General features: G+C 47.9%; 1 protein-coding gene across 1 annotated transcript in view; it reads right to left on the bottom strand.

The window, feature by feature from the left end:
• SIAH2 (siah E3 ubiquitin protein ligase 2) overlaps positions 1-15,480 on the bottom strand; it is a 29,562-nt gene extending 14,082 nt beyond the window's left edge. The window contains exon 1 of the mRNA XM_083177955.1: positions 14,727-15,480. Coding sequence (XP_083034081.1) covers positions 14,727-15,128 — 402 coding nt within the window. The 5' untranslated portion in view covers positions 15,129-15,480. The remainder of the gene's footprint in view (positions 1-14,726) is intronic.
• Positions 15,481-21,990: the final 6,510 nt, after the last annotated feature.

Raw genomic sequence — 21,990 nt, 5'->3', positions numbered from 1 at the left:
TCTACACATTCCTTCTCCAGCTGCAATACTTTATTCCTGCTAGTTCTTTTAACTTCAGAGACTCCACTTTTCAATGTACCTCTCATGTAGGCTTTAAAACTGTCCCACACCACACCCCCGGATGCCGTATCCCTATTTATCTCCCAATATTCTGTCCAGTATTCCCTAAATTTCTCCTTATCTTTCAGCTTCTCCAACCACCTAGCATCAAATTTCCAAAACCCCTGCTCTCTCCCTTTATTTTCAGATATCTTAATCGCCACTGGGGAGTGATCCGATATGCCTCTATTTTTATAATCTACTTTTATCACCTCAGGCATCAATTTCCTAGATACTAACATCAAGTCTATTCTCGAAAAAGAGTGGTAGGCGGATGAGAAGCAGGAGTATTGGACAGAATCTGGGTTTTTTTCCCTCCAAGCATCCACCCAATTTAAATCCTTAATAAACTCATCAAATCCTCTATTATTTCTTCCGCTCCCCGCTGGTGACTTACTCCATCTGTCCATTTTGGGATTTAATACGTTGTTAAAGTCTCCTGTACAGATTATCGGTAGGTCAGGAGCTATGGAGACGAATTCTACCGCCATCTTTAAGACCTCGTATGTGAATGGAGGTGGAATATAAGTCACCAGTAGGAGCACTCGTCTTGTACCCAATGTACAATCCAGAAATATAAACCGTCCCGATGGGTCAATTTTCTTCCCATGAAGAACAAAGGGGAGGGATTTTTTAACTAAGATCGAGATACCCCGAGAGGTGTTGGTAAATGGGGCATGATATGTCCATCCCACCCAGGGTTTCTTGAGAGATAGGAGCTTGCTCCCGGTGAGGTGGGTTTCCACCAAGCATGTTACATCCGCATTATAGTGCCTTATTTGTTTTAGCACTAATGATCTTTTTATTTTATCGTTTATACCCCTGATATTCCAGGACAGTATTACCACCATACTATCTTGTTAACCACATGGGATTTATACAGAATGATCGACATAGAAACTCCTCCATCCCCCAGATCCCCAATATTATGCTTATTGAGCTCATCCGGGTAGTTACAAGGAAACTTATCAACCCCCTCTAGATATATTTGGGCACTAGGACCGCATGCAGAAAAAATTATCACAAATACATTTACACATATAGCTGGGCACATAAACACATTAAACAAACTCCCCCCCCCCTCCCCCCACCCCGTATACCAACCTCCCTCTGGCATACATTACATCCCCCCTTTACCCACAATCTTTTCCCCGAGGCTATTATCAAATGGCACACCCTAGCACGGTGAGCCCCCCAGACATTCAACTTATATCATTATCTTTTATCAAGTTGTGCATCCAGTTGCTAATTGAAAGCTACCCGGAGTCCATTTATCAACCCAGACAGCCGCTTCATTTGCCGTCTGGAAAAAAAGGGTTTCCCCATTGGCCACCACCCTCAATTTGGATGGAAACATCATCGAATATTTAATTCCCTTTTCCCGAAGCCTTTGCTTGACTTAAAAATTTTGCGGTACTCTTTACTTAGAAGGGCGCCCATCTCGGGCATCTCGGGGATTGAATGCACTAAAAAATCGGGTGCGATCAACCGACGAGATGCCCGAGATTTCCCATAGGGAACAATGTTAAATGTCTCAATTGACGCGATTTTCCTGTTCAATGCCTCAATTGACCCAATTTTTCCATAGGAAACAATGTTAAATGGGCCACAGAGGCCAAATAGGCACCCTGAAGTGAATAATGGCCACCCGAATTGTTAACGCCACCCCACGATCAACGTCAACCCGAAGCGTGGCGAGCGCAGCGAGCCCGCGAGGGGCGGCGGTACGCGTCCTACGACCTTTTCATACCCCCACTATCCACGTCGGCGTGGAGTTGAGAATAGAAAGTGTGGCGAGCGCAGCGAGCCACCGAGCCCGAAGCGTGGCGAGCGCAGCGAGCCCCGCGAGGGGACGCGGATACCTTCACAGGTATCCGCGTCCCCTCGCGGGCTTCACAGCTGTCCGCGTACCCTCGCGGGGCTCGCTGCGCTCGCCACGCTTCGGGCTCGGTGGCTCGCTGCGCTCGCCACACTTTCTATTCTCAACTCCACGCCGACGTGGATAGTGGGGGTATGAAAAGGTCGTAGGACGCGTACCGCCGCCCCTCGCGAGCTCGCTGCGCTCGCCACGCATCGGGTTGACGTTGATCGTGGGGTGGCGTTAACAATTCGGGTGGCCATTATACACTTCAGGGTGCCTATTTGGCCTCTGTGGCCCATTTAACATTGTTTCCTATGGAAAAATCGGGTCAATTGAGGCATTGAACAGGAAAATTGGGTCAATTGAGACATTTAACATTGTTCCCTATGGGAAATCTCGGGCATCTCGTCGGTTGATCGCACCCGATTTTTTAGTGCATTCAATCCCCGAGATTTTTTACTAACGATGCCCACGATCAAAATCGTGGGCGCCCTTCTAAGTAAAGAGTACCAATTTTGCTCTGTCCTTTTGAACCTGGATTGCAAAATCGGGAAAAAAGGATAGCTTCGAGCCATTATGCTCCAGGGGACCCTTCTCCCTAGCCAGGCGAAGTAGAGTGTCCCGGTCTTGGAAATTCAGGAATTTGATAAGTAGAGTACGAGGCGCTGAGCCAGGTGGTAATGGTCTAGTTGGCACTCTATGCGCTCTTTCAATAATGAACGCTTTGGAGAATGGTTCACTGCCAAACTTATCCATTTCTCTACATAGGCTGTTGTGTTTGCCCCTTCCTCTCGCTCCGGCAAACCCACCAGCCTTACATTGTTCCTGCGGATCCGTCCCTCCATATCGGACATTTTATGCTTAATCTCGCGAACTTGCTCTGACAGCAGATTGACTTTAGTAATTAAGATATTATTACTGTCTTCCAGATTGGAAACCCTTGTCTCTGCTTCTTTTATTTGGCTTTTAACCTCTTTGATGTCCTGCTTCACAGTGCTGACATCCATTTGGACGTCATAAATTTTTCCATAAGGCGTTGCTCGCTGCCTTTAATGGCTTCTAACACCTGCTGCAAAGATATCTCAGGAGGGGGTGGGAGATCCTGACCCTTTACAGGTGTACTGTGTGGGGTTGTGACCGGGGTTTGTGAATTACTGCTGGGCTGGGACCTGGCATATCTTTCCAGTCGAGCTGCTGCGGCTGTGTTCCCTGTTTTCCCCATTTTTTCAGTATTTATTTTGGCACAGGGGGGGGTTAATTTTATCGTTTTACAGCTTTATGGCCGCAAATACTGCCGGTCTTTTCAGCACACGCTTTTTAACAGTCTTGGCCCCTGTGAGCACACACAATAAGCAGGTTATGTACAGCGTGTTCGACTGCAACAGCGATAGTCTGTAACGAATTTAAGCACAACAGTCACTTTGTTTCAAGTGGACCCTTAGAGTCAAATAATAATGAATTTCCAACAGTGTTCACTTAAGAATTGTAATGGATTCCAGTACCGCAGTCTTCCTGTCAGAACAGATCCCTGGAACCGGATCTCAGCAAGTTTGTAACAGCCTCTGTTACTAATTTGAACACAACAGTTACTTTGTTTCAGGCAGACCCCTCGAGTCAGATACTGGTAATTTGTAACAGATTCCAATACCACAGTCTCCTTCAGACAGACCCCTGACGTCCAATAGCCATGGCTTCCCGACCGTATTTACTTGATAGTCTATTAATGAGTACAGCAGTCACTTTATTCAAACAACCCCTGGAGTCGGCATACATTAGGTTATCACCACATTTGCTGGTGCTTTTTCAAGCCCCACTGCAGCCACCGTCTTCAGCTCTCATCATGTCTAGCCAATACAGGGCAGCATACACCAGGGGAGCAGTGTACTCCTTCTGCTATTTACTCTCAGGTGCCACTTACTTGACTTTCGTTGTGCTCACAGGGGGAGGGGGGGGGGGATGCTGTCCCCACTACCCAGCTCTCACTCCGGGTCCTCCGCTGCCCACCTTGGGGATACTGCCAAACAACCGGTCAGTCTTCCTGGCTGTCCACGACCTGCTGCTGCAGCCTTCCCTCCTCGCGCTGCCGCTAGCTGCTGTATATTGCTCTCGAGGGGAGGGGGGGGGGAGATGTTATCCCTGCGGCCCGACTCTCACTCTGCGGCCGCCGCTACCCGCCTCGAGGAGTGAACGCCAGCCGGCCGTCAGCTGACCAGCACGTCACAGCCCGGCGCCGCGTATCCTCCTCTCTCCACTCGTCGGTCTCTGCCGCTGGTGCTGCGTCCTGACGGGGAGGGACACCGCCTTCCACCCGCTCTCCGGTCACCAACGGTCTCGCCAGCCAGTCACTCCACGCACGGAGTCCGCCGCCAGGTATATTTTTTATTTTCCGCCGGTCAATTACTCATTGACGGAGGTTTGTCCAGGGAGCTCGCTCACCTAGCTCCCTCACTCCCGCCCTGCCGTGGCCACGCCTCGTCTGACTTCCAGTATTAATGCAACCCTTCTTCGGAAAGAAATTGACAAGGCCGAGATATGTACTTTGAGTTACTGAAGGCTTAACCCAGAGGAAAGTCCATTCTGTAAAAAAACTCCAACAATTTTAGCCACTTTAAATCGGGATGTGTGTGATTTCTATCTTTCACACCATCGAATATAGGTCTTCCAGACCCTATAATAATTTTCAGAAGACTCTCTGGCTTTAATCATCGTGTTAACCACCACCTCTGAGAATCCTATATTCCTCAAAATGGCGGTTTCAACTGCCAGGCCATCAAAATTAATCAAGCTGAATCCAGATAGTTAAACGGTCCTTGTCTTAGACGGTCTGACCTCAGAGGTAGACGCCATGAGTCCACAGAGAATTTCTGAAGCCTCGAGTACTAGGACCTCCTTGGCCAATCTGGGGCCACTAAAATTACTGGAATGGTCAAGGCCTGTATCTTTTTCAACACTCTTGCCAGCATTGGAACTGGTGGAAAAACATAAAGAGAATTCCCCTCCCAGGGGATAGACATGGCATCCACCGCTTCTGCCAGTGGATCCCTCATCCTGGCATAAAACCTGGGTACCTGATGGATGAATCTGGATGCCATCAGGTCCCCCTCCAAGGTTCCCCACCTCCATGTAATCTGGTGGAATACTTGTGGGTTCAGGCTCCATTTCCCTTCCATCAGCTCCTTCCTGCTCAGGAAGTCGGCCTCTATATTCTCCATTCCTGGTATAAATATTGCTGATAATGCTGGAACATTCTGTTCCGCCCACAAGAAGATTCGGGACACCTCCCACATAGCCAGCTTGCTGCGTGTGCCTCCCTGGTGGTTCAGATAAGCCACAGCTGTGGCGTTGTCAGTCTGAATCCTTAAAGGGAGCCTCTGCAACCTGTCTCCCGCTAGAGAAAACACTTTCCACACAGCTCTCAGTTTCAAGATACTGATCGGTAAGGCAGATTCCTATGGAGTCCACAAACTCTGCAGACGCAGGTCCAAGACTACTGCCCCCCCAGCCCCTGAGACTGGCGTCGGTAGTGACTACCAGCCAGCTCCAGGACTGCAGTGACCAACCCCACTGAAGGGAGTCCACGTCTGTCCACCATTTCAGGGAGGCTCGAGTTTCCGAAGACAGCACTATCTGTTCAGATTTCATGGTCTGTGTGATTCCTGACCAAGCCTTCAAAATATTCTCACTGGAACACCCGAGAGTGGAACCTGGCAAACTGCCGCGTCTCGAAAGACGCCACCATCTTCCCCAGCAGCTTGAGGCACCTCCATACTGATGTGCTCCGAGAGCTGAAAATCTCCTGGACTAAGGCAACCAGATCCCTGGCCTTTGCCTCCAGTAAAAATACCCGATGTAGATGGGTAACCCGAATGACCCCCAAGAATTGGAGTCTCTGTGACGGCACCAACTGAGACTTTTGTAAGTTTAAAAACAAGCCGTGAGCCTGCCAAAAACCCAATGGCTTTTGCCAAGTGACTCTTCAACATGTCTGCTGACTCCGCTCTGAACAGCAGGTCGTCCAAATATGGGATCACGGTGTTTCCCCTCAGTCGAAGCACAGCCGCCATTACAGACATTATCTTGGTGAATACCCTTGGCGCTGAGGCCAGGCCGAAGTGCAACGCCTGGAATTGCAAGTGTATGGTCTCCTATCTCAATAGGGCCTGATGTCCTGGGTGAACAGGAACATGAAGGTACGCGTCCTGGACATCCATGAACGCAAAAAATTCTCCCTGGTCCAGGCTTCACAGCACTGACCATAGAGACTCCATTTTGAAATGGTCTACCCACAAATGGATAATTAACGACTTTAAATTGAGAATCGGTCTGAAAGACCCGTCTGGTTTGGACACCCGACACAGTGGAATAAAAGCCTTTTTTTTTTTTTGTTCCGCTCTGGGGACCGGGATCACCACACCCTTCTCTAAAAAAGAATGAGCCGCTCCCAAGGGAGCTGTATGGAGCCGAGCCCCTTTTGGTATTGGCGTGGGAATGAATCTTCTTGGAAGAAGACCCTTGAAGGGAATTCTGTAACCCTGGGTTGTAATTTCTAACACCCAAGAATCCCGGTCTAACAATGCCCATGCGTCTTTGAACAGTGTCAGATGTCCCCCCATCTAGACCACCGCCGGGCAAAACCCTTGGCAGTCATGCAGATGGTTTGTCCTCTTCTTTGTGTTTTGGTTTCTTATTTTTGAAAGGAACCAAATTTAGACTTTAGGACCTTTCCCCTGAAGGGCTGCCCTCAGAAAGACTCACCTCCTCTAAGGGAGGGCCGCAAGGCTGGCCTGAAAGCAGAAACCTTGATGTCTGCTTGGCTGCAGGGACTGGCAGGAAACTACTTTTGCCACCTGTGGCCTGCTTAATAACCTCTTCCAGTTCAGAAGCAAATAACAGCTTTCCTTTAAAAGCTATTGTCTCTAAGGCTTTCTTAGACACATTATCTGCCTCCCAAGCCTTAAGCCAGAGGACTCTCCTGTCATTTACAGACACTGTGGAAACTCTGGCAGCCATTTTGAGAGCTTCCTCTCAGACTTCAATACATGCTCTGCAGCCGTTTTTAAGCTTCTCTGCAAGCAATAACACACAAGGGTCAACGTGTAAAATAGTGCACAAATTTCTGGCCCACAAGATCATGGCCTTAGAGACCCAGGCTGAAATCATCAGAGGGCGTAGGGTGTATCCCACCCATTAAAATAATGCTTTGAGGTTATCCTCCAGCTTTTAGTCTGCGGGGTCCTTAAACGCTGCTACCCCTTGTACTGGTAGCACAGTGGCTCCACCTGAGGTCTTGATACACGTGTCACAGAAGCATCTACCACTGGGACTTTTTTCCAGAGGTCAGCATGCGCCTCAGGCATGGGGTACAGGCTTAGAAATCTTTTAAGTATCTGAAGCCTTTTATCAGGGGTTTTTTAGGCCCCTTTGCAGGGAGATATCAGAATCTTTACGCTGTCTCATAAAAAACAACCTTTGCAGGAGTTTATCCTTCACAGACAAATTTAATGCCTGTTTAACAGCAGTAATAAAATCCTCTACCCCTGAGGCTGAGGACTCTTCAGAAATATCACCCTGGTTTGGTTCTGAGTAGTCTCCTACCTCATCAGCAGCTAATAATGGCCCTGAATAAGACCTTTTAGGTGTCCCCACAGAATAACCATAAAACTTGTGCAACAAGTAATTTAAACCTGCTGATTCCCATAGCAGTATCCTGCATGACCAGTAATAAATCAGGATCTGTCTGGGTCCGAGGCACAGAGCTAGGGGACTGCTGAGAGAATGGCAATGGTCTAGGGAAATTACCAGCCATCACTCTGCCTGTCCAGTAATGCACCAAAGCATTTTCAGACCTGCCTAGGGCTTGGCCCATGCAAGTTCCGATGTACTACCCTCTGGAGTTCACTCCCCATGGGTTTCACAGCAGCGCATATAAATACATAAGCCCCCCTCAGGGACAATTCTCAGTGTACAACCACTGCAAGCGCTCAATGCATTTGAGGCTCCCTCCCCCAAGACCACAGGCTGTTGCTCAGACCTGATGTTCTCAATTAACACAGTCCCAGCATTAAATGTACAAACATTATATACAGAACCAATATACTCAGTTCACTTAGCTTTCTGTAGTCTTCAGAATGGGGAAAGCGATGCCCAGGAAATCCAATCACTCTGTCAGGATCTGTAAGCCAGCTCAGCTCCGCTGCAAGCGTTCTGAATGGCGCCAAAACAGAGTGAGGGAAGGGATCAAGTCCCTGCTGCTGCGGGGTCTGTGACTTTTGGCGCCAACTACCCCCAGACAGCCGCTCCCATTGTAGGATCTCCTTGTTCCAGTATCTCCCCCTCAGCTGGGGACCACTCGGAACATGCCTGTAACAACACTGCTGTCCTCTCGTATCAGGAGCTCAGTGTGTAAGCGCCGCATAAAATGGCCGCCGCCATCACGGAGCGCCTGTCCCCCATGATCCCCACCTAGCGTGAAGCCGGTTTCAGAGCGCTCCGGAGCCCAGGCAGCTTCTTAAAAGAAGCTGTAAGCGCTGCACAGGGAGGCCAGACAGCGTCTCCCATGTGCACAGTGAGCTGACAGGACGCGCTTCTGTCAGCTCCTGCTGCGCTAGCAGTGTGAAGATTCACTAATGAGAATCCTCACACTGTGCCTACCTAGCTAGTGTAAAAGTTAATAAAATAATAAAAACCCTAACTAGCTCTACTCCTTCGGCTGCTCCGGCAGCCCTTTAGAATAGCACCCACTCCAGTGGGCACCTAACACGAACTGAGGAATCTGGGATGCAGTAGGGGAGGAGCCTACCCTCCAAAAGCTTTAGGATAGGTGACTGGCTCCTGCGGACCCTCCTACATCCCAATGTGAAGCTGTGTCACCAGGACCATTGAAAGAGAAATGGCCTTTTTTAGGCTCACATTAGATTATTGATTATTAATAATTAAGACACAAAACATTTGTAGTGTTTCAGCCTTTGTTTACTTGTATAAAACAAATTAAAAGGCATACGAAAGCATGTTCCCCTCTAATGATTAATAGCTCTCTCACTTCCTCATTTGTCAAAGACATGGCACACCTTGCAGGCTTTCAGGGGTTAAAATGAACTTCTGGGGTCTGTGGTGCCACAGAACATGCACACTGTCTCCCTGCACGCTGTATGCTGTCTCTGGGCGTGTCTGTGAGTGTCCACCACAACAGGAAGTTGACCTGCTAGCAAATCAGCACTAGCAGAGGCAACACGGGAAGCAGGGACATGTCCCTGCACCTTTCACACCAGCCAGTAACCCTGGAAGGACCCGGGAGCAACCCTGCTACCTAGCAGGGTTGAATTGCCGGCAAATTAACCCGGGAATTTGTCCCTGGAACCTTTCACACCAGAGCTAGTCCCGGGTTGTTCCCAGACCCAACCCGGGAATTTAAGCTGGTGTGAAAGAGGTATTACTGGCTGCAATTTGTCACCAGAACTAAATTGTACAAGCGATTATTTCAAGTTTCCAATGGCTGTAATCACTCTTATTCCGTTAAGGTATACCACAGTCAGTGTTTATCTAAATCAGGGGTGGGGAACCTCAGGCCCGGGGGCTGTTTGAGGGCCCCCAAAGCTGTTCTGAGTGGTCCGCCCACCTGCCCGGCGGCTTTGCCGGGAGTCAAGTACAGAGGAATTCTCGTGAGAGTCTGTAGTTCTACAAATGGCCCTTGGCACAAAAAAGGTTCCCCACCCCTGATCTAAAATGAAGGAGAGACGTTTGCTTATTGGAGGCATGGCCAGATTGTGCCCCTTCAGCTGTTGTGAAACTACACATCCCAGCATGCCTTGTAATAGTTTTAGCATTCCCCAATAGCAAAACTGTGGCAAGGCATGATTGTAGTTTCACAACAGTAGGAGGGTCATAGTTTGGCCATGCCTGGCTTACACAGCTGACTTTCATGTGTACATATAATCACAGGGACTGATGTACTATTGGTAGATAATGTAAGCTTATTTACAATAATCAATTGCTGGAAACGTGCACAACTTTTCTTCCTCTGGTTTAAGTGTAAGACTAGATTAAACCATCTTAACACGGGACAAAATCACACGGGAATAAAATCACTGGCAATATGGTGGCTGAGCGACCATATTGCCAGTGTTTGGTGTGCACCGCCGATAAAACGCTGGGTGCGCGCTCCCATTTTCAGACCCCTAATGGTCGCTGGACAGAGGAGCATGCTCCTCCAACCAGCGACTTCCCCTGCCTCTTCACCCAGCAGTGTGTCATTTTAATCAGCAACCCTCTCTGGTTGTTGATGAAAACAGAAAACACTGAGCAATATGATTGCTGAACAATATATTGCCAGCGATCCTATTGCTTCGTGTGTACACAGCTTTAATTGGATGTATGAACAGTATTAAAGGCTTTTGTTATAAAACAAACAGGTTTGGTAGCCTTCTTAAGCAGCTACGTTCTAGAATAAAATGCGCATGCACAGTCATTGCCAAATCTGAACAGCATTTAACCTAAAGGTGCCCATACACTGAGCGTTTTGGGCTTGCGATGCACGCTCCTGCACATATCACATTGCATAGCACAAAAAGTATGTGCTGTACATAGTTTTTGGACTAGATCGCATCGCATCTAGTTCAAAATGCATGCTGCTTTAGCATATCACATGCGTTTTGAAGTAGATGCAATGTGATCTAGTCCAAAACACATGGTGCGCATCGCACCGTGTTGGAGGCATCATAACACTACATGTTACGTATACACTGCTCTTTAACATAGCAAGTGTTCTGTCAAATGGTATACACTGGGCCAGATGTACTAAGCTTCAAAAGTGCCAAAATGGAGAGTGATTAACAACCAACCAATCAGCTCCTGTCTGACATTGTTTAAACACAGTCTGTGATGTGGCAGGTAGGAGCTGATTGGCTGGCTGTTTATCACTCTCAATTTAATCACTTTTGAAGCTTAGTGCATGTGGATCACTGTCACTGATTTACTTTGTCAATTCTTGAAGCTGAGGTTGGAGAAGATAAGAGGTGGACAGCACCAAAATGTGGAATAACTGAACTGGATTCATCACAAGTCCTATGACTTTTTGTTTTGTTGATAAATCAAATTTTGTTTAGTTTAATGTAAACAACCAATTATTGACAACGTATATCATGTTTATGCCCAACTGTAAAAACACTTCTAGTACTGTTTGTCTAGTAAACACATCACCCCTTTAAATATCAACAATAAACATGACCAGAAGTGCTGGGTTTTACAACCAAACCCTTTGTCACTATGTAGCTTTCACATCACATAAAACATTTTGAAACTTTTGAAAAACTGTAATTTTAAAACGGGTCTAGTGTTCTTATTGCAGCAGATTACCATTTAAAAATACCGTTTAAGTACCATTCACATCACCAGTCAAGCCGTTTAACCTCTGAACACATTTCTACCCACAGCTTATTTCCTGGTTCAGGGAAGGGACACAAGACAAGGGACAGCCTATCACAGTGCTCTAACCTTTATTTTTTACTAAATACCATTTCAGTGCCATTCAGACAGCACAAAAAACGGCTCTGAATTGGCTTTAAAACGGGTAGGACTCTGCTTTTTAAACGTGTTGAAAAAGCAGTTAACTTTAAATGGTATTTCAACTATGACACTTTCACACTGCAGCCTTAAACGTTTTAAAAGGCAAAAAAACAGCAATATACCGTTTTAAAAGTGTGATGTGAAAGCTAAATCTTTGTTGACATCCCCACAAATAAAAAACACATTTAACTGCATATGAGCCATAAGTTTTTAGAACCCCTTGCTAAGTGGATGGGATGCATCATGTAAGCGTGTCCAAAGCTTAGTAAATGTGTGTTCCAGCAAAATGAGTCCCATACCACACAAAAGGTGGATTGTTTGCGGGTGGTAGACCCCTAGTGTTCATTCTAGCACCCGTTATCTTTGAAAACCCATGCAGTTCCTCTTCCCTGCCTGGGGAGTCACTGTCTGCTGTAGTGCTTCTAGCACTGTGTGGTCTGTATATCAGCACTGATATGCAAACCAGACTTGTGCCAGAAACACCACAGCAGACAGTAACACCCCAGGCAGGGAAGAGGAACTGCATGGGTTTTCAAAGATAGCTGGTGCTAGAATGAACACTAGACCCCGGATGCTTAATTTAAATGAATGATTACAATAATTGGTGTACAAGTCTGACTAACTGAATGCATCGGAGTCCCTTTACTAATGCTAATAATTGGTGAAGTGGATTCGGCAATCTATTTACAATTTAACTGAAACATTTGCAGTTTTCAGCAATAAAGAATGTTTTAATTTGATTCTTTAAAGGGGAGAGCTGTATATGGAGTTTAACATACTAGTTTCATTTGAGCTTTGTGCCTTTTTCTAAACTTCCTATCAAATGGTAAATGTGTCTATTAATGGCTACCGGCACTATCCAGCAATGTACTCTATGGCGTATAACTTACTACCATTACATTTCTTGGTGTAAACCAGGCACACATACAACTGTCTGCTACAGGAATAAGCGGACTTAAGGTGGGTACACACGGAACGATGTCGGAAGCGTTCCGACATCGTTAACGAGTGTATCAAATCGTTCATCGTGCGTACACACGGAACGATTGGATACACTTGACAAAAGATTTGTCTATGATCTTCCTGCATGCAGGAAAGATCATAGACCATCGTTAACGATTCACGGGTACGCGCATCGTTAACGATGCACGGAACGATTTGAACGATTGGTCGTTCCCATCGATCGGGAACGCCCACATCGGGCTTCAAATCTATCCGTGTATACCCAGCTTTAGAAGTCACACTTTAGACTCTTTTAAAAACTCACACATAGGAGGTCATTCTAGACTGATCGCTCCCATGTGCGTTCGCACGGAGGAGCAATGTTTTGCTTCTCCGTTTGAAAGCGGAAGTGGTGACTTGTATAGTCGCCGGCCTGTTTGCATGGAGCAGTGCGAGCGAGGGTGTGGGGTGGAGGGCACGGGTTGCGCCCATGGGAACACCAAGCATTTGCATGCGTGTGGGGAAAACCGGTGTGCCTGCGGAGTTTAGTTGTATTGCAAATTTACAGCTTTGCAAGTCAACCAGAATGACCTCCATAGTTCCAAACCCGTTCAAACCGCAGTCTGGACCCAGCACATTGGTTCAGACTGCACCATGTGAATTCTCCCTGTTCTGCAGCAGCTTCAAGATGACATCACTACAAGGTCTGGTGATTTAACCAAACTTTTAGTGTGATCTGGTATGGATAAAGCTGGGCACACAATACATTGTGCACTCATACTACCCATAGCTAATTTGCACAATCATCGTACAGTGTGCACACTCAATGTAGCATTTACACACATCATGTAAACAATGTACAATGTGTAGTGTGTACGAAGAACCCAGAATGTGTGTTTGCAGGACCAATAATATGTCGGTATAAAAATGTTAAGTTTGACAGTGTTTACAGGAGCAACAATTAACTACATACAATCCCTAGACACAATATAACAGTACAATCCACTCAACTCAGGGTAAGTTCCTGCAGGGACATTCTCCAGTGTACTCCATTGCATTGGTAAAGTTATAGGTGTGTTCACACGCATCCATTTGCTTTCGATTTCCCCTATTCCACCCCCTTTTGATTTGGCCTTTACTGTCCATTCGATAAGGATTTTGATATATTGAATTCAGGGTGCATTTAAGTGTACATTCAGTGTACACATTCGATTTACTGGATCGAATTTGATATTTCCTTGCCTGCACAGACTATTTTTCTTTTCGATACAGAGAAAACAGGAGCACGCATCGAATTAAATGCACATCCCAAATGGAAAGTAGGAATGGCCATCGACGATTCGAAATCATCGATGATTCATAGCCGATGTTGAATACTTTTGCCAACGATTGGGGGAGAACCAGATGGTTTCCCTCCATCGATGGAATAGCAAAAGAGGTTTTGCTTTTTTTTTTCCAAGTGCCGGGGCACGGATCATAGCTCCGCCCTTGACACCCGTGAAGCCCTGCCCCCCATGTTTTGATTGGCCCACAGGCCAATCAAATACAATGGATGACCATCGATATGTAAAAATATCGATGGTCATCCATTGCATATTTAAGCAATGATGGCCATCCCTAATCGAAAGCATCTTAACAGAACTATTAGATTTCAATTAGATTTTGCTTCTAGAAGCAAAATCAAATCAAAAACATGTCAAAATTGAAGAGTGTGTACACCCCTTCTTGATGTACAGGAAAGGACCCTAGGGGTGCCTGACGGGATCCCGACAGTCATTTACCCGAACTCGGGATCCTGACTGTTAAAACACCGACAGACGGGTTCCCGCCGGCCACCGGCTATTCTCCCTCGTGGGGGTCCACGACCCCCATAGAGGAAGAATAGAACCGTTAGTGAGCCACCGTGCCCACAGCGTGGCAAGCGCAGCAGTCTGAGTCCGGCCAGTCGGGATCCTGACATCGAACTAATGACTGTCGGGGATTGCGACTGTCAGAACCCTATACCACACCCGGACCCTAGAGCTCAGCAGCTACAGCAGAGGACAGTATAGCAGTGTATAAGGTGTGTATTGCACAGGAAAGCATCTGTGCCGGGCACTGCTGGTGGTGTCCACTGTTTACTTGTTCCCACCTTAGCTGTTGCACAGCAAACCAAAAACATAGTATACGCAAGTATACCTGGCCAATAAAACTGATTCTGATGCCCAATACTAGCAGCAGCCTATATGGGTGTGATCCCCCCATTACTGATATCCCCTGTTACCTTGCATGGGAAGAGGACAGCGGAGGCCACCTTCTCCATCGCCAGGTTCCGGATGCTGGGGGTCAGGGATGCCCTGCAGGAGGGGCAGCAGCTCAGCTTCTGGCGGCATTGGTTGCAGACCAAGTGCCCGGCCTGGCACTGCAGGATCGGGGGTAGGACATAGTCGAAGCAGACCGGGCACTCGAAGAGAGAAGTCAGCTCGTGATGCTGCTGCTGGGAAACCGGCCCCGGGATCGCCGCCGCCGCTGCTGCCGCCGCCGGGGAGGGTGGAGGCGCGGCGGGGCCGGAGGCAGCGGAGATCGTTGTGGTAATGGCAGGAGACGGGGTGTGCAGCGGCGGCGGCTGCTTCTGCTTACCGCAGGGTTTGCTAGCACACGGTCCGGCGGAGGACGGGCGGCTCATCTCGGTCCGAATGAACCATCGATCTTTGTGGATGTTTGTGTCTAGATCCACTTCTATTCTTTAACAAGGATGTGACATTAGGTGAGCAGCAACCCTTATCATTGCTAGAGGGTGAGAAGGAAACTTCCTGTTACTGCTGGAGCTATGGGACATACAGCGGCGTCTCCCCATCAGCGCGCAGCCTGGCCCGGTACAGGAGAATGCCCGGAAGACGCTGTGACCCCGCCCCCTCCAGCAGCGCTGCTGTCACCTGCTGCTGCTGCTACATGGCGGCGGAGGCCCCGGCTCTCGCAGCTACCTTCCTTCTGGAACATTGTCACACGTCATCCGCGCTGACGTCACGGCTGTCATGTGACTGTCAGCGCGTCTGATGGGTGGGGCCGGGCACTGGGTCACGTCACACGTGATCATCATCTGACAGCGCGGTAGGGGGTGCTGGCGGCGCCGCTATTTCCTCGGCACTGTCTCACAGTCACTACTAGTAGTAGTTACCTAATACTTCCGTCCTAGCGTGCGGCGCTCTCACCTCCTGTCTCCTCACAGAGAACATATACTTATAACCGCTTATTGCTGAAGCTGTCTCACTAGTGACATCGCGATGATATAAGAGAGATAGTAAGCAACAAATAACTACACTGAGCATAACAGACAGCAGGCCTCTCTTTAATAACGGTACTTGTGTAGTTTCACGGCGTCAACTATCTAAAATAAACTAACTTAACTCCATGCCAACATGGATAGTTCATACCCCCACTATCCATGTTGTCATGGAGTTGATTTTAGATAGCATAGCGAGCCACCGAGCCCGCAGCGTGGTCGAGCAAAGCGAGCCCCGCAAGGGGACTCAGACGCATGCCATGCTGGCGCCGTGAAACTACACAAGTACCTTAATAACTACTATATCACAAAATTCACATTAGAGGCTAGTGATGATTTAACATTTAAGTCATCTTCTTGATTACTTTCAGACATTGGCCTTTATTCAGATCTGATCGCAGTACAAATTTGTTCTCAAAATGGGCAAAATCGTGCACTACAGGCAGAGGCGTAACAAGTTTTGAGGGCCCCATAGCAAAATATTGAAAGGGGCCCCCCCTCCTGTCAGAGCCACTACAATGCCCTTTGGGGGGAACGGAAGAAAGAGTGAGGGGAGTGAGCAACAAAAAGATGTCAGGAAAATAGAGAGAAAAAGAAAGGAGGGATAGAGGTGTGGTCAGGGAGAGAGGGAGAAAGAAAGAGAGAGAGAGAGAGAGGGTTAGGGAGGAAATAGAACATATGGAGAGAGTTAAATATAGGAAAGAGATGGGGTGGAGGGGAAAGAGAGGGAGGGGGAGACAGAGTGAGAGGAGGGGGTGAAAAGAGTAAGGGGGAAGAGGGTGAGAGAGGGATAGGATAAGAGAGGGGAAGGGGGGCGGGGGGGAGAGAAGGCAATGTAATCCCCCCACAATACAAATGGTGCTGTGTACCTCAATCACCGATGCCTGCCTCCTTTTCACTGCCGCCGGCCACTCCTCTTGCTTCTGGTTGCATCGGGGCTCCTGCTCCCACCACCACTAAAGGGGACATATCCTCTGCACGTGCACTGCAGCACTATTTAAAAAGAAACCCGGCAAACGAAAATCAAAGGTAAATAAGAGGGGGGAGGGGGAGCTAGAGGGATAGAGTAAAAGAGGTGGGGCTGAGGGGAAAAGAGGAGAGTGAGTGAATGAGAGTAGTTGAAGGAAGAGGGGTTTTGTATGTGTGTAATTTCCCCCCAAGTTCAAGCGGCACTGCGTACCGCATTGATGTGTATCACTTGCCACCGAAGTCAGCCCCGGGCCTCCTGCTCCCACTTCCTTGCTGGGCCTCCTGCTTCCATTCCTCTGCGCACCTGTTTCAAGGCAGTGCACCGCCGGGTGTCCTCTCCTGGACGCTGCACCGGGTCTCCTCATGCAGAGTCAGACTCAGGCGTCCTGCTTCAAGGCTGCGCACCGCCGGGTGTCCTCTCCTGGATGCCGCACCGGGTCTCCTCATGCAGCGTCAGACTCAGGCGTCCTGCTTCAAGGCAGCGCACCGCCGGTTGTCCTCTCCTGGACGCCGCACCGGGTCTTCTCATGCAGCGTCAGACTCAGGCGTCCTGCTTCAAGGCAGCGCACCGCTGGCGCCGGGTGTCCTGGATGCTGAGCCAGGTCTCCTCTGCAGGCTGGCTGCTGCTACCGCCGCTGAAGGGGACGGGATGGCTTAGCCACTGCCCGCAGGTCATTAAATAAAAACCACTGACAAAATTAAAAGGGTGCAGGGGAATGCCTGCTGGGGCCCCCCAAGCCCCCGGGCCCCATAGCAATTGCATCCTCTGCACCCTCTCTAGTTACGCCACTGACTACAGGTGGGGCAGATGTAACGTGCAGAGAGAGTTAGATTTGGGGGAGTTATTTTTTTTCTGTGCAAGGAAAATACTGACTGCATTATTTTTACACTGCAATTTAGATTTCAGTTTCAACACACCCCACACAAATCTAACTCTCTCTGCACATGTTACATCTGCCCCACCTGCAGTGCACATGGTTTTGCTCATTTTGAGAACAAATTTGTACTGCGATCAGATCTGAATAAGGGCAATTGACACACGGTATCTATTTGTATAACCTAAGGGCGAAGATCATTTGAATACCCATAAATTGCTACTTATATTTATGGTTTAAACAGGGCCGCTCTACCATTAGGCAGCTGCCTAGGGTGCTGGGATCTGGGGGAGCGGCACCAAGTCTGCCTATCAAAAAATCAAGTATGTCTATGAGGATCCTTGTTGTACTTAATGCAGATGGCTGCTGTGGAACTTCTAAGACCTCACCTCCATACCTTCTCTTGAGACATACTTCCCTACCTCTTCCCTGCCCCCTCCTCCTTGCATAGGGAGGCCTCAAGGGAAAGCAGGAGACTTGTCCACCTTCTTGAGGACCACTTGATTTTTGGTAGCCTCCCTGCCATTCCAGAATATTAGGCAAGTATGCCTTAAGTCAGGCATGTCCAAACTATGGCCCACCAGCTGTTGTGAAACTACAACTCCCATCTCACCTTGCCAGAGTTTTGATATTCGGGAATGCTAAAACTATGGCAAGACATGTTGGGATGTGTAGTTTCAGAACAGCTTGATGGCCACAGTTCGGACATGCCTGCCTTAAGGGGTTGGTAAATGGGTATTGGTGGCAGTATGGGGGGTTGTATGCTGAAGTTTTGCCTAGGGTGCTGAGAAGCCTTACACCAGCCCTGGCTTTAAATAATAATATCAGTGACTAATACATTTATGTCTATAACATTTATGCTACATACTGTATATCAGGGGTGGGGAACCTTTTTTGTGCCAAGGGCCGTTTGTATGGGGCCATATGTAAAAATTTCTCTCACAAATTGTCCTGCTGCAGCTGTACGCTGCACGCTCCGGTGGCTGTCGCTAAATAGGACCGACAGTCTCCAGCTGCTGTTGTTGAAGAGGAATCTCGCGAGACCTACCGACCTCTTATGAGAATTCCCCTGTAGGCAGGCCACTGAGACCGGCTACGTGGGCCGCATACGGCCCGCGGGCCTGGGGTTCTTCACCCCTGCTGTATATCATAGTGGATGGTTTTCTAATTAACCATAATGCACCATAGGTATTATCATATGCCCATATTGAGAATAATATGAGTTTGTAAATCAGTTTTATATGACAACCTAGTAGCAATTGTTACAAAGTAGCTGATATTTAGGGGGAAATTTGCCAATATGAAAAACCTAGTTTTTCGTATTGGTATTTCCCCAACGGCTGCATACGACTGTTGCAAAGTCGTGTTCCGGAGGGGAAATTATAAAGCAGTCAGATACGACTGCTTTGTAACCCTCCGATGGTGTAACCATTCGTATTAGCGGCACATATATACGACCGCTAATACGAATGTTTCTGGCAGTCTGCACGGATCAGTCAGATCCGTGCAGGCTGCAGTGTGTAAAAAAATAGAAAAATTAAATAAATAAATAAAAAAACGGCGTGGGGTCCCCCCCACAGCTATAACCAGCACCAGGCTGAAGGAGCCGGGGCCGGTAATTAAAAATCAGGGAACCCGACAAATAGGGGTTCCCCGATTTTTAACAACCAGCCCCAGGCTCCAGGTCCGGGGCTGGTTCCTAAAATACGGGGGACAAAATGACTAGGGGTCCCCCGTATTTCAAGAACCAGCCCCAGGCACAACCAGCCAGCAGGGTAATGCCACAGCCGGGGGGAGACTTTTTATACAAGTCCCCCCGGCCAAAGCATTAACCCTACCGACCAGTCAGCCTGGCCAGGGGCCCTGGGGGAGTGGGGACCCCCCCAATAAAGGGTTCCCCCCCCTCCAGGACTTACCTGACCAGGCTGAAACCTGGTGCTGTCCTCGATGCCCCTGGGCGGTGGGCATCGAGCTGATAGTGGTGTAAAAAAAAGATTAAACTATTGTCTAATACTGGGGCACTATGAGTCCCAGCAAGCCTCCCCCGCAAGCTGGGACTTGGAGAACCACAAGTCCTAGCCTGCGGGGCATTAAAGGGCCCGCTGGGTCTTGTAGTGCCACAGTATTAAAAATAGTACAATAAAACACACTGACACATACTTAAAATAAAACTTTAATACATACAAAGCCCACACATACTAATACTTACCTATCTTCTTTCCGTAGGTAGCCCTGGTCCTGTGTCGTCTTCTGGTCCTGTGTCGGCGTTCTTCTGGATCCATGTCGACGTCCTTCTTCAAGACGGCCAATAGCGGCATTCGGGAGGCGGAGCCGCACGATGTACACAAACACCGTGCGGCTCCTACTGTCCGGCTGGTTTCGCGTGTCGGTTTGTTTTTTTGCCAAGACCCTTACCTGGACTACGTCGCCCCGGGACAGGTGAGTATGGTTTCCTTCCACAGCTTCCTCCATGGATTTCGTCGGATCCGGACGCCATCGCCGACAGCGACGTCGACTTGAAGAAGGACGTCGACATGGATCCAGAAGACCGCCGACACAGGACCAGAAGATGACACAGGACCAGGGCTACCTACGGAAAGAAGATAGGTAAGTATTAGTATGTGTGGGCTTTGTATGTATTAAAGTTTTATTTTAAGTATGTGTCAGTGTGTTTTATTGTACTATTTTTAATACTGTGGCACTACAAGACCCAGCGGGCCCTTTAATGCCCCGCAGGCTGGGACTTGTGGTTCTCCAAGTCCCAGCTTGCGGGGGAGGCTTGCTGGGACTCATAGTGCCCCAGTATTAGACAATAGTTTAATCTTTTTTTTACACCACTATCAGCTCGATGCCCACCGCCCAGGGGCATCGAGGACAGCACCAGGCTTCAGCCTGGTCAGGTAAGTCCTGGAGGGGGGGGACCCCTTTATTGGGGGGGTCCCCACTCCCCCAGGGCCCCTGGCCAGGCTGACTGGTCGGTAGGGTTAATGCTTTGGCTGGGGGGACTTGTATAAAAAGTCTCCCACCGGCTGTGGCATTACCCTGCTGGCTGGTTGTGCCTGGGGCTGGTTCTTGAAATACGGGGGACCCCTAGTCATTTTGTCCCCCCGTATTTTGGGAACCAGCCCCGGACCTGGAGCCTGGGGCTGGTTGTTAAAAATCGGGGAACCCCTATTTGTCAGGTTCCCTGATTTTTAATTACCGGCCCTGGCTCCTTCAGCCTGGTGCTGGTTACAGCTGTGGGGGGGACCCCACGCCGTTTTTTTTTTTATATTTATTTTTTTTTATATTTTTTTACACTAAAGCCTGCACGGATCTGACTGATCCGTGCAGGCTTAAAGCAAATACGACAGGGAAAGCAAGGTGTATTTTCCTGTCGAATTTGCGTTGGTGTTTTACACCACTTAGCAGCCGTATTATCAGTACGGCTGCTTAGTACATCAGGAACCACCATTCTTTTGAATGGTGATTTCTGTCGTATTCTATCGATGGTGTAGACATTCGTATTTGTAAATACAAATACGAATGTTCCATCTTTAGGAATACGAATTGTTGTATTTTTGGGATTGTAAATCCCGAAAATACAAATTCGTACAAAAAAGGTGTATTTCTCCCTACGAATACACCTTTTTTCTACGAATCCATTTTGGTAAATGTCCCCCTAAATAGCAACATCTGTTACAATACAACTGTCCAAATATTTAGTAACAGTCTCAGATCAGTGAGACAGAGTTGAAGTCACTAAAATACCCCTTTTCAACATGCATCGACCCAGATTTTTTGCTAGTGGTAAAAAGCTCCCAGGTGCAGGGGCAGTGTAAACGGGTAACCGTCTTGTTCACTGCGATGCATTAGCAGGTGCTGGAAGATGCTCTCCTCCCAGCGCCGGTTCAGGACCCGCCTCCGGTGATGTCATCCATCCAGCATTATGCTGGGTGGGGGACGCAAGTGGAAAAAGGTTTACAAGCTGGGTTGGACCTTGCTTTGCACCGTGTACAAAATCCCACGTGCATCCCGGCTTGTTAGTGGAAAAGGGGTATTAGAGTGATATTAAGACCCCTGGAATGTATGGGTAAAAAAAAAAATAAGTTCACTAGGAAGAGATTAATATATACCCTATATTCTCTACCTGTATAGGTGGTACATGAGAACACTAGATTAAAGAATACATACAGCGGATATTTTTTATAATTTTACTTTATTGTATATTAATTCACATTGTTTTAATATTTTGCTAAGTCTAGATAATAATTGATCCTGAGTGCCCCATGCAGAAATTCTTTTCTCCTTTTTTTTTCTTGTTTTCACATCTACAAGAGCCACGGTGGAACTAATTACTAATCACTTTTAATTTTGTGAGGAGTTTGAGAACCTCTGTATTATTATTATTAATTATATTATTATTATTGTTGTTATTATTA

The sequence above is a fragment of the Crinia signifera genome, chromosome 3 (assembly GCF_055691185.1).
Source record: "Crinia signifera chromosome 3, ASM5569118v1, whole genome shotgun sequence".
NCBI classification, from domain to species: Eukaryota; Metazoa; Chordata; class Amphibia; order Anura; family Myobatrachidae; genus Crinia; species Crinia signifera.
This window is presented reverse-complemented; position numbering and strand designations above follow the sequence as displayed.